Here is a 13,644-nt window from a genome sequence, read left to right as displayed (position 1 = left end):
AGTGGTAAAATAGCAGTAATGGCATTTTCAAAATGGAATACTTACATGCATACACTAACTTAGACATGTGTTAGCATATTAAAGTCCCAACCTATTTAACATTATGAGGGAAAAATATCCATTATCCTCTATATAATGTGGATATTCAAACTTGAGACAGGAAACTGTAATAGTGGTAATTACATATTAATATGGCATTTCTGGGTTTCCTCCCATAAGATGAAATTAGTCTATAGGCTACAACACTGCGCTTCAATCACATTTAACTTCACTGATGTACAGTCTGAGCCTCGGCTCAGGCTTTTACATTTTTCTTCATTTACATCGCCTGAAGGGCAGACATTATATTACTCCCGGGAGAAGATGCTATGATGAAAATGGACTGTCAGGCACATTAGCCGATATATAGCTCACGCAGGACTAATTTAAACACGGAGCGTAACTCAAGCCTTTATTTCATCCAGCTATTGTATGGCCTATTTTATTTTTCCCTGATTATTTCAATGATTGTTTGATTTCAACCGGAGGATTTTTATAGTCACACATAGAAATCAGAATTATGTCAAGCCTGAATTGACAGGGAAAGGTGGTAGAGAAAACCCCACATCATATATCTACAGTCTCTCATAGTCCTGAGCCATAATCCACTTCAGTCTCATTAATGATAAATTGTCTTTAAAGTATTGGCCTATATTAAGAGTGAGAATTTCTCAGAGCCTGATCCAAGCACACGTGTAGTACCAAGATTAATTTGCACAATAATTGATTCATTATTCTCTGCTACATGAGTAATGGTTACTATACCTAAATGAATAGAAAAGGTGTCTCCAATAATCTGATTTACATATTGGTAACAAAAGTGTGTTTCCATAAGCATAAAGCACCTAGCAGGAATCCACAAACCACCTCACATGCAGAAACGAACACATTCAAATCTGCAGTTGTGATGGCAGTGGAAGCAGAAGATAGCGGATATCTGCTCCGGGGCTGGGAAGACTGACTGAGTAACGGCGGTCTCGCCAGAGATCATGCTATCATCATTTCCTTTGATGTGCAGCCATAAAACATTTGGCAATGCTTCCTGTAAATGCAACTGTGAGTTGGAAGCTGTGTCTCGCATTAATAAAGTTTAAAAAAATGACAAAAAAACAATTTTTTTCCTACTTTACCTGCATCATAGACAACTTGGCATCATGACACAGAAGTCTAAAAGGGACTCATTTGACTTCTACAACTCATCTGCATGAAAAAGACAACTTCCTATATATGTTTGTAAGCAAACAGATCATAATGGAGACCAAGATTTTGACTGACAAGCCTTTTTTTTTTGCCTAGTCATTGTTATAGAAACCCTTTTTTTTTTTTAGAACCAAGCAGTGCTGAAGGACAATAATTTAATGGCTTTTTTTTTTGTTGTTTTAACAAAGACTAATCACTTCAATTAGCAAGAAAATGCATTTTGTGTTATAGAGATTCACAAAATAATATCTCTAATTTCATAATAAATACTTTAATTTGTGATCTGGTGATACACTGATGCTTGACAAACAAAAGTGTAATTGGAAGAATAAAATGTGCTCTAAACAAGTGAAATTACAAAGAGAGTAATTGTGAATATTTTAATGGGTGCAAGCATACAGTAATGTGTGCATTCTTGCATGCTTATTCATTTACGTGTGGGCCAGTTTGCATGGATGCATAACTGAGTTTAATCTATTTTTTCAGTGCACAGAACTCAGGATGGAGAAAACAGTGGACTTTCTGCCTCAACCTGTACTACACCAGATGTCTACAGTGTCATGTGAATGCAAAAGAATGGGTCCACAGCGGTTAATAGGAAGATACCGAGAATTAAAAAGATGCAGCATCTCAGCCAAAAGCAGCATGTTTACGGTCCACTAATTGAACGAAGGCTGCTGTTTGGAGGAAGAAAGCACAGGAGGGCATATGTCAAGATGACAGGTTTATTGATATGCTTAATGCATCACCTACAAGCACACACCTACACTCACAAAGACACACATCATTCATTTTGCTGGGATTCATTGTGAGTTAATATTAGCTCATTATATTTTACAATACATTGTGGACAAAGGGAAAAAATAGGACACAGACAAAACCATTTTTCAGTGTGCAGACATACTAAACTGAATGACTGTGTCTTAGCTGAAAGCAGTCTACCTTAACAATGCCTCATTTCATACGTAGAAGAAAGTCCTGGGAGGATAAATGATTTATTTAGAGCTGATTAGTGGCTGTTTATTATTTTGAAACAAAGAGAAGTGTCCTTGTGGAAGGACAACAGTAAATTCCTATTAGGGCTTTCCTTTTGGAGTGGCTATCTACAGCTGTTTTGGCCAACAGATGTTCAAATAGAATTTCATTGATCCACTGAGTAAAACAAGGCTTTGGATGAGGATAGTCCAATAATGAGTCTAAGGCAGGATCTGCGACACTGTAAAAAGGAGGGAAAAATGGTGGTGGTTTTTGTGATGTGAATACTAATGCATTGACAGTTCAGGCAGTCGTGGCAAATGCACATTGCAGGTCAAAGTTAATGCTGCATTAGGCTAATTGCTGTGTAAAGAAAAAGACCCCTCCACTCCTCTCTTTAAGCAGTAATAGGATCACCACGAGTCTGTGGGAGGAGGCTTGTTTGGCCCATGCACACATGCCATGTTACATGTCTCCTTGTAGGCATTTAGTTTTTGCTCAGTGTGGGAGAAGAATGGAAGCATGTGAATTACCCTCACTGTGGTTTGATAAGAGGTTTCTCATATTTTTTGCATTACATTTGACAGCTAAGACAATCCAAAGTACAACTGATTTGTTTCCCTGATGGGTGAATAGATAAACGAGATTATTGAGTGAAGCTGTTCTCCTGCCACGTTGCCTGTTGTCTGCTCAAGACGGCGGGGTTATTTAGACACGGTGAATCGGTTCATGATGCCTTGTGTTTTCTCTGCTGCTGAATTTCTTGAGAGGAGAAGAAATATAGATTCTCTCTGATCATGGAGGTCTCAGGGGACGAAACACAAAAGGGTCTTCATTTATATATATCTATATATATATATCTATATCTATATATATATATATATATATATATATATATATATATATATATATTAGGGGAGCAACGATACTCGCATCGATATTGAACCGTTCGATACAGTGCTTTCGGTTCCGTACGCATATGTATCGACCAATACAGAATTTGTAATTTATTTTATCAACTTTCCTTCTGACGATGCTGTCTGTATTGAACGCTCAGTGAATCTGCATTCGACTACTCCGCCTAGGCTGCACTGTCAAGCGCAGATCCACTGAGAGCTCAACACAGACAGCATCGTCAGAAGGAAGAGCACAGGGCAAGCTAGCGAGACAGAAGTTAAGCTCTCCTTGCAACATGGCAAATTGAACCTCCCCCACCCTCATTCAGATCTGGCGTTTGGAATTATTTTGGTTTTCATATCTAGCCCCACACACAGGGGGACCAGGGGTAGCTCGTTAACGGAGATTTGCAGTGTTGTGGCGTTAACGTCATTTCAACGAGATTAACGCTGACAGCACTAGTGGGAACACAACGAATATGACTGCACGTTTACGCCGACATTATCCTAGTGCAAAGACAAGTGGAAGCAGACAAAAACAACAAGCATGTATGCTACAAACTTTACCCGAGTCATTTAGACAGTCGTTAGCACATGATTCTCCTTATGGGCACCTGATATGTTTAATATTGTGGCGAGCTCAGACAAGGTGGAGACGGAGGTGTTGTTTGGTTCCCGTGAGCTAGCCAGGGAGCACAGCCGTTTATTGACATCTACAGAAGAACACTGCCGCTAGCTAACTGCTCAGCGCGGCAACCGCACAGCAACAACAACAGCAACACACAGGCCCAGCCCAGAAGAAGCGTATAGTATAGCTTTTATTTGGGAAAGAGCCATTTCTCTGTAATAAACTCTCTTTTCCAAAGATGAGTGATTCCTCAATCAGATACAGGGCTCGCAAAATCGCTAGCCCAACGTCCCTGGGCTAGCGATTTTTCCAGTCGGGCTACCAAAATCTATCTCTGCCCTGCCCGTCGGGCTATTGTAGGAAGTAAAATATATGTCAATGCTTTTGCATTCTTTCGGAAATGTAGCTGGCTAATTATGTCATTGGCATCGATGAGCCACTGTCAATATATGACATATTGCAGTACTCTTACCAAAAGCAGTAAGATTTTGATAAAATTATAAAACCATTTGGTGTTTAAGTATTACAGTTTTTCTTGATAAATTTGGTGTAATTCTTATATCACAAACATCATTCTCACCACTCTTAAGGCACTGCTCAAGACAAGCATTTTTTCCAACACAGATTCACTTGTGCAAAAGACACTAAAACAATAAAAACCTTTTCGCACATATGTAAAAACATGGAAAGTCAGTCACTGAGTTCAACTTGGTGATCAACAAATAAAAACCCTTGCATGAGGAAACACAGTAATGCACTGGAAGAGGTTTACACGGATCAGTCGTCCTGTCCCCTTGGCAGAAAAACAGCCCCATAGCATGATGTTTCCACCCCCATGCTTCACAGTAGGTATGGTGTTCTTGGGATGCAACTCAGTATTCTTCTTCCTCCAAACACGACGAGTTGAGTTTATACCAAAAAGTTCTACTTTGGTTTCATCTGACCACATGACATTCTCCCAATCCTCTGCTGTATCATCCATGTGCTCTCTGGCAAACTTCAGACGGGCCTGGACATGCACTGGCTTCAGCAGCGGAACACGTCTGGCACTGCGGGATTTGATTCCCTGCCGTTGTAGTGTGTTACTGATGGTGACCTTTGTTACTTTGGTCCCAGCTCTCTGCAGGTCATTCACCAGGTCCCCCTGTGTGGTTCTGGGATCTTTGCTCACCGTTCTCATGATCGTTTTGACCCCACGGGATGAGATCTTGCGTGGAGCCCCAGATCGAGGGAGATTATCAGTGGTCTTGTATGTCTTCCATTTTCTGATGATTGCTCCCACAGTTGATTTTTTTCACACCAAGCTGCTTGCCTATTGTAGATTCACTCTTCCCAGTCTGGTGCAGGTCTACAATACTTTTCCTGGTGTCCTTCGAAAGCTCTTTGGTCTTGGCCATGGCAGAGTTTGGAGTCTGACTGTTTGAGGCTGTGGACAGGTGTCTTTTATACAGATGATGAGTTCAAACAGGTGCCATTCATACAGGTAACGAGTGGGGGACAGAAAAGCTTCTTACAGAAGACGTTACAGGTCTGTGAGAGCCAGAGATTTTCCTTGTTTGAGGTGACCAAATACTTATTTTCCACCCTAATTTACGGATAAATTCTTTACAAATCCTACCATGTGAATTCATGGATTTTTTTTTCACATTCTGTCTCTCACAGTTGAAGTGTACCTCTGGTGCAAATTACTGACCTCTGTCATCATTTTAAGTGGGGGAACTTGCACAATCGGTGGCTGACTAAATACTTTTTTGCCCCACTGTATATATATATATATATATATATATATATATACATACATATATATATATATATATATATCACAGAATTTAAGGCCTTTATAATCACAGAGCATACAGAGAAAAGTACTAAACTGAATCAATTTCAGCTTTTGTTTCTTGTGATGTATATTGTATTAATAATTAAATTTCATTATCTGTGTCTTTACCACACAGGTGTAGATACTGTAGGTTCAGTGAATGCTTAAATTGCACTGATTAGAATATACTGGACATTCAAAGCTAAGATTCAGCGCACTGTGTTAGAGGCTGGGATTTGACTTCATCACATATACAACCTTTGATCATCGTTTATGTCCAGTTGAGAATGAATCTGTGCACTCACATATTAAATGAACTGAAACCAGTAGTGTGATCTCCAGTCTTGATATAAGGAATGAGAGAACTGATAGCTGTTATTTTAATGAGCCTGCCTCAGTTGTTTTAACTCCAAGTACCACAGAGTAATGTGGTAACATCTGGACTGACGAGTTTACTGTCAGCATTTTAATCGCTAGTTTAAAGGCTATAGGTTGCAGCCATTGCTCTAACACTGTATGGCCTCAGTGCTGGTTCTAATAGTCTGAGCTGCTTCCAGCTTTATGTGTGAAGAGCACAGCAGCTTACAAAACACGTAGCTAGCTCATACAGCTGCGACATAAAATTTTCATAAACTAAGATCACCTTAAAATAACGGGGCTACGTGCGGTGATGCTAGCGTTAGCCATGTTAGCACGTTACCTTCAACAGGTGGTCAGACTGTGAAAACAGGCACTCAGTCAGAGGTTGCGCTCTCCGTTTCGCTGCAGGGTCTAGTAGTGATGGGTCGTTCGCGAACGAAATGGCTCTTAGAGCCGACTCTTTGACGTGAACGACGCGAGCCGGCTCCTTATCGCGAGCCGTCACGTGGGTTTTTTTTTTTCTTTCTTTCTCTCAGCCTCTCTCTCGCACTTTTTTTCCGCTTCACTCTGCACGCGAGCCTTGTGCTTTACGCTGGGCAGAGGGGGGAGGGGCGGTAGTTACACTCAGTAGCACAGGAACAGAGCCAGAGAGAGAGAAAGAGAGGCAGGGACAACAACATTAGAAAGGTATAGTAATCATCCACAACTATTTTCGGTTGCAGATGATAAAGGATTGAGAAAGTTTATTCATGCAGGTCCATATGACAGAGAATATGCATGTTCTTTTTGTTTTCATATTATAATTTATATTTAATTGTGTTGTGGTTTGCAGTGTTTTGTGTTCTTTTCACTTTAAATTTGTGAAAGGAAAAAGCTGAAAATTTAAATAGTTAAAACTTGAAATGTGAATAGTTGATTTTTGTATTATATGATTTATTTATTACATTTTATGTGAAGTGAATAAATAAAAGTATATTTACGGTGGCCCCTAGAGACAAAGCACATACAAACTTCAAATCACGTACGAACTCTGAAGCATGTACAAACTCCAAAACACGTAAAAACACGTACAAACTCCAAAACACGTAAAAACTCCAAAACACGTAAAAACACGTACAAACTCCGAAGCACGTAAAAACTCAGAAGCACATAAAAACTCAAAACACGTACAAAAGACAACAGAAGTGCTCCAGGATGCTGGGCGCAGTGTTGAGCCTTTGTTATCTTGTGGCTACACAAGCCAGCAAGTACCAACGACCGGATTTGGTGTGTGGTAGTAACAGGTAAATGAACTTGAAGTGAAGTGATCTAGTAGCTCTGCTTTGGAAGTTCAGTTCATGCTAGAAATGTGTTTTGGAGTTTGTACGTGTTTTGTCTCTAGGGGCCACCGCATATATTTATATATAAACATATATAAATAAAACCACTTGTTTTTACGTTAGTAATTCCTTTTGTGCATAATTTTATATTATTGTTAATAATAAATTAATTAAAGCAACAAAACAACCTGAAGAGCCGGTTCGGAGCCGAAAGAGCCGGCTCTTTTTAGTGAGCCGAACCGAAAGAGCCGGGTCTCTAAAAAGAGCCGGGTCTCTAAAAAGAGCCGGAAATCCCATCACTAGGGTCTAGTGATGGGACGTTCTGTATCGAGGCTTCGGAGCGTGTGTCGAGTAATGGAGGGGGCGTTTCCGCGAAGCGCGTATCGAGGCTTGCTTCATTTATGGGAGGAGCTGAAAATGATGACGTCCGAAGCCTCGCTGCCCGGCTGTACCACGTGACTGGTTCATGAAGTGGTTCGAACTTTGCCGCGAGATATGACAGCGATATAAACCCCTCAGACTTCATTCAAAAATGTGGGTGTTTGATGGAGAGTTGCGGTTAGTGAGAGTTTGGAGACCGTATGGAGGTTTATGAGAGTGAGGAAAGTCAGGAGAGAATGGAGCCAGCTAAGAAGAGGAGGATGTCCTCCCCTGTGTGGGAACATTTTGATCTTATTCCTCCCAACAAGGTATGTATTTTCATGATACTGATGGTGCAATACAATTTATGTTGAGCTGTCTTGACTTTTGTACAAGGTGAAGTGTTTGCTATGTGCCAGGGAGCTGGGATATAACAGCAACACCTCATCCATGCTTAGGCACTACAGAGCTTTGCATGAGAATAAGGGGGACACCGATCGTGGAGCAAGACCAGGTGAGCCATCAAATGCAGTGATAATATAGGATGCAGTAATGTTACTAAATGATATAACAATATTATACAACTGTTATAAGTTACGTGTGTGATATTTATATTTGTGCTTTATCTTTATTGTCTTTCCTCAGGAGAACAATCTCAAATAGATGAAGACCTGGTCAGCATGGTGATTGAGGACTCCCAGCCATTTAGCATTGTGGAGGACAAAGGATTCAAAAGATTTGTTAAATCATTAAATCCTAGCTATGTTCTCCCCACTAAAAAGGTCATAAAAGCAGTGAAAATTTAGTTTTTACAGAATAAAATGTGAACAGGCAGGACTGAGGCTCAAAGCCTCAGTGTGTAGCTGTCCATACCTCAACGTTACAAAAGCACAACCACTGTCCACACCCCAACCACACCTCACCTCACAGTAAATGATCATTTCCATTTCAAGCATTTCCAAATAATCATTTCCCATACTGCCACTATAAATATACACAGTATACTGCCATCACTACAATATACATGTTTTACACACTCCTTTTGTTGTTGACATTTACAGGCTGTGTGCAAAATGCCACACTCTTCAAATTCATGCCAGCTATTATTTTTACGTCCAGTAGGTGTCCTGCTAGAGCAAATGAAGCTTCATGAAGCTTCGCGTTGGGGTGAACCAATTGGATGAAAAGCTTCAGTGCTTCATGGGGCTTCATCTGTCCATCACTAGCAGGGTCCCTTCATTCTTCACATATCCGCGTGTGTTGTGTTGGGCTCTTGAATAAAACTCCCCGCTCAAGCGATAACGTGGAGCAACAACCATCTTTTATTTTAGCTTACTCTCGTCTGATTACATGCCATCATTTCCTGACTAAAGGGTAAGTACTGCCGCCTAGTGGCGCATGATGTACATCAATATAGATTACACCACATCCCCCTTACTAAAGTTAGGCTGGTACATTCTTTTGCTCTTCAAACAAAACATAACTGCATAATTTTTTTTTCAATACAGACATACCCCAACATTTCAGGAAACATAAACTCGGTATTTTCATAAACACTTTCTTTTCTCTTGTAACAGATGTCCAACCATTTTCCCTTTTAAACATGCTACTCTCAAAACCACAACTTAGCATTTGAAATACAACTTTTCCCTTTTCAAACAATTAGCTTCACAGATCAAGTCTTTTCGGTTTAATCACTTCCCTACCAGACCGGGTTCTAACCACACCTGGTGTATGGGGTGCGCTTGGCTCAGAAACAGTCTCTGTAGGAGTGGACTGGATCTGTTTTGCTTCGGTTTGAGTCTCTGTTTGCGGGATCGGCACAAGATGACTGTGGTTCCTTCTGATTGTCCCTTGGGGTCCACTGATGATGTACGATCGTGGAGTTGGGTGGACTGATGTCACTGTGCCCTGTGCTTTTGCATCCGTGATCCAGACTGGTTGCCCTGGCAACAATTTATCCAGTTCTCTTGTTCTATGTCTTTTGTTAAAACATTCGGTTTGTCTCAGCCATTTCTCTCTCTCTGAACAACAAACCTGCTGAAAATCAGGCAGACGGGGCTGTAAGGTTTCAGGAAGCATTGGCAAGGTAGTACGAAGCCTGCGCCCCATGAGAAGTTGAGCCGGGCTGTAGCCATTCGCCAGTGCTGTTGTTCTGTATGCCAGCAATGCCTTGTATGGATCGCTAGCTTTTTTGAAGAGATTCTTGATGGTCTGGACGCCCCTCTCTGCCTCACCGTTGCTCTGCGGGTACCTGGGACTACTGGTGGCATGCTCAAAACAGTAGTCCTTTGCAAAGTCTCTCATTTCTTGACATGCAAATTGTGGGCCATTATCGGTAATCAATGCTTCAGGTATTCCATGGCGTGCAAATATTGACTTTAAATGCACAATCACATTGGCTGAACGAGTTGGGCTGAGTTGAGCAATCTCGACATATCTCGAGAAATAATCTACTACCAACAGATAGTTTTTGTCTTTTAGTGTGAACAAATCAGCTCCTAAATTCTGCCATGGCCTCTCAGGTAAACGTGTGGGCATAAGAGGTTCCCTCACATTAACTCTCTCCTGTATGCACAGCCTGCACTTAAGGACAAGTTCACTGATCTGATTACTCAAGCCTGGCCACCACACTGCTTGTCGCGCACGTTCTCTACACTTAACTACCCCTTGGTGTCCCTCGTGTATTTTGTCCAAAACTGCATTTCGCATGTTTGCAGGTATGACCAACCTTGTGCCTCGCAGTAGTAGTCCATTGTGTACACTCAAAACTGCTCTTTCAGACCAGTAGTGTTTTACCACTCCCTGCAGCTGGTTCCTGTCCGGCCAGCCCTCTGCACAGAACTTCATGACTTGGGAACAGACGCTGTCAGACTGTAGCTGCTCACGGAGATCTGTAAGGTATTTGCTGCTAGTAGGAAGGCCCTAAGATCATTGTCTCTGGGAATCACGCTGCCTGCCAGCAGTAACCGTGACAGCGTGTCGGCTGTGGTGAGGCTTTTGCCTGGAATGTGCCTTATAGTGTAAGAATACCTCATTAGGCGCATGCGGAATCTCTGTATCCGCGGTGGAAGCAAATCCAGGGCTTGTCCTCCAAGTAGGCTCACAAGTGGCTTATGGTCGGTCTCAAGCTCAAAGTGTAGCCCTAGAATAAAGTCACTGAATCTTTCACAGGCCCAGGTGAGCGCCAGCGCTTCTTTTTCCAGCTGAGCATAGCGCTGCTCTGTGGCTGTCAATGATCGCGAGGCATACGCGACAGGTGACCACACGTCATTGTCTTTCTGTAGTAAGACTGCCCCCAACCCGTATGAAGAGGCATCTGCTGAGATCTTTTTGGGGTTTGTTTGGGTTGTAAAGCTGTAGTACTGGTGCAGATGACAGTTCTTGTTTTAAACTGTTAAACGCGTTTTGTTGCTCATGCCCCCAGTACCACATGTTTTTAGTTGAAAGCAAGTCTCTCAGTGGTTTGTCTTTTTCGGAGAGGTTTGGGATGAATTTCCCCAGCTGATTCACCATTCCTAAGAAGCTCCTAAGCTCACTCATGGAGCTTGGCTCTTTCATATTCTGCACTGCGCTAGTTTTGTCAGGGTCAGGACTCATGCCTTCAGATGACACAATGAATCCTAAGAATTTCACTGCTCTTTTGCCAAACTCACATTTTGACATGTTCAGGGTGACGCCCGCCTTCTCTGTAGTGCTCCTGTCACTGTAGGAAATGTCCTCCTTTGTGGACCCAAGTACGGTCAGTGCTGCACCTCCTGGTCCATACAGTGGCTTTTCAGCTTTTTGCAAATGCTCATTTGGCTGCTTAATGTCTTTGAATGTCTCCTCTGAGATAGCTGTGACATCTGCCCCCGAGTCTAATTTAAATGTCATGCTTTTGCCTCTCACGCAGATTTTAGCAAGCCACGGGTCTTCTCCTGAATCCAGTTCTCCTAGGAAAAGTTCATCTGCACTGTCTGCCACCTCATGCACAGCTGTAGACCTACAAACTCTCCCGTAGTGTCCACGTTTCCCACAGTTGTGGCATTCTGCATTTTTAGCTGGGCACTGTGCTGCTGGGTGCATCTGTGCTTTTCCACATTTAGAACATGTTTTATTCTCTTGTTTTGTTATTCGTGGTTTTTGTGGCTTGAACTGCTTTTGCTCTCTGCTTCCGAATTTATTTGGCTGTGATTTCCTGACATGCACGGCATCCACGGCTGTTTTGCCAGTGCTGCTTTCACCTCTTAGGTCAGTTTGCTGTCTTTTTATTTCCTCAGATTGTCTCGCCATTGTGATAGCTTTGGTTAGGGTCAAATCTTTGTTGAGCTGCATTCTCTCTGACAGTGATGAATCTTTAAGACCCACAACGAGTCTATCCCTTAAAAGTTCATCGTGAAGTTCACCATATTCACAGTTTTCAGCGAGAGCATATAGAGCTGTTATGAAGGAGTCAACTGTTTCTGCTGGCTGTTGTACTCGCTTATTAAACTTTGCTCTTTCATAAATCACATTCTTTCTGGGGACAAAATGTCTATCAAATGCGTTTCTGACCGCATCGTACTGCTGGCGCTGCCCGTCTGTTAGGTCAAGTCCCCTTATCACGTCGTCAGCCTTGTCTCCCATGCAGTAAACTAATGTGTTCACTTGGTTAGCATCTGTTGAACCGTTCAGATTACTTGCCATTCTAAAATGCTCGAAACGTCTGATCCACTTCTCCCATTCTTGGGGCTTTGCGAAGTCGAACGGTTCCGGTGGCTTGATGATGAAAGTAGCCGCTGGTGGAGCTGCCATAACCGGGCCAGTTGCCGCCGGTAGAGCTGCTGCTTGCTCCGTCGTGTTTGTCGCTAGCCGTTCGCCAAGCTGACGTTTTTTTCAATTTTCTCAGTTCACCGCTTAGAGCGAGTGCACTTCTGACACCATGTTGTGTTGGGCTCTTGAATAAAACTCCCCGCTCAAGCGATAACGTGGAGCAACAACCATCTTTTATTTTAGCTTACTCTCGTCTGATTACATGCCATCATTTCCTGACTAAAGGGTAAGTACTGCCGCCTAGTGGCACATGATGTACATCAATATAGATTACACCACAGCGTGGAGCCAAGTGTAAATCCTGAGGCTGAACGGACTTTGTACAAGCACACACGCTTCTTAGCAGGGCGAAGCTATGAGCTAGAAAAATCCAGGCAGACAGCCTGTATCTGTCCAACCAATCAGAGAGCTCCTTACTTTCCTCGATGTGGCTAATTTGAATAGCCTCAAGGAAGTTGTTAATCGAAGAGCTAATCCAGCAGCTAATCCCTGAGCGAACAGGAAAGGGAAATGGATTTTTGAAATGCAGTTTATTAAATTGGAATTCAAAAATGAATTTACAAATGCAGAATTTATTCTACAATTCATTATTTAAGCACAGACTTCTTTATTTCGATGCGCATGGCTCTTGTGGTCCTCCATATTTCACATGTACCAAAATACTTCAATACTTCAACTCCCTGATGAATGAAAAACAGATTCACCACCTTTTAAAGTCATCAAAGTGTTTAGTTTTTTTCTCAAAACCTTACTGCCTTTGGAAAAAGTCTTAAAAATGTAGGCTGAATGGGAAGTGAACATTTTTCAGGCATAAAAATGAAATGTGAAGGATTTTTAACTAAATGAAATTTGAGAAAAGCAAAATAAAACCACCATAAAAGACAAAGAAAATAGATACAGTCTGTGAACATAGAACCAACTAAGGTATAGTCCAGTAAAGTCACAGTACAAACATTCAGCACCCACTTTATTAGGTATTAGGCACAGTAATCCAGATATCTAATCAGCCTTTCACATCAGCAGCAACTCAGTGCATTTCAGCATGTAGACATGGTCAGGACAGGCTGCTGAAGTTCAACCCAAGCATCAGAATAAGGATGAAAGATGATCAAATGTGGCATGGTTGTTGATGTCAGATGGGCTGGTGTGGGTATTTCAGACATTGTTGATGTACTGGGATTTTCCTCCACAACCATCTCCAGGGTTTACATGGAATTATCTAAAATGAGAAAACATTCAGTGACCAGCAATTCT

The 13,644-nt window shown here is 41.9% G+C and overlaps 1 protein-coding gene across 1 annotated transcript; it reads left to right on the top strand.

Annotated features, from left to right (window-relative positions):
• Positions 1-7,590: 7,590 nt before the first annotated feature.
• Positions 7,591-8,690, top strand: LOC146550938 (uncharacterized). The gene is made up of 3 exons (XM_085260806.1): positions 7,591-7,925; positions 7,993-8,110; positions 8,242-8,690. Exons 1-3 carry the CDS (start codon positions 7,818-7,820, stop codon positions 8,400-8,402), a joined length of 387 nt encoding a protein of 128 aa, XP_085116932.1. The 5' UTR covers positions 7,591-7,817; the 3' UTR covers positions 8,403-8,690.
• Positions 8,691-13,644: the final 4,954 nt, after the last annotated feature.

This window comes from Mchenga conophoros, linkage group LG20, assembly GCF_057382185.1.
Source record: "Mchenga conophoros isolate Kocher_MC1m ecotype Shallow Benthic linkage group LG20, M_conophoros_male_GT1.1, whole genome shotgun sequence".
Lineage (NCBI taxonomy): Eukaryota > Metazoa > Chordata > Actinopteri > Cichliformes > Cichlidae > Mchenga > Mchenga conophoros.
The sequence above is the reverse complement of the archived record's forward strand: the minus strand, read 5'-3'. Positions and strand labels throughout refer to the sequence as shown.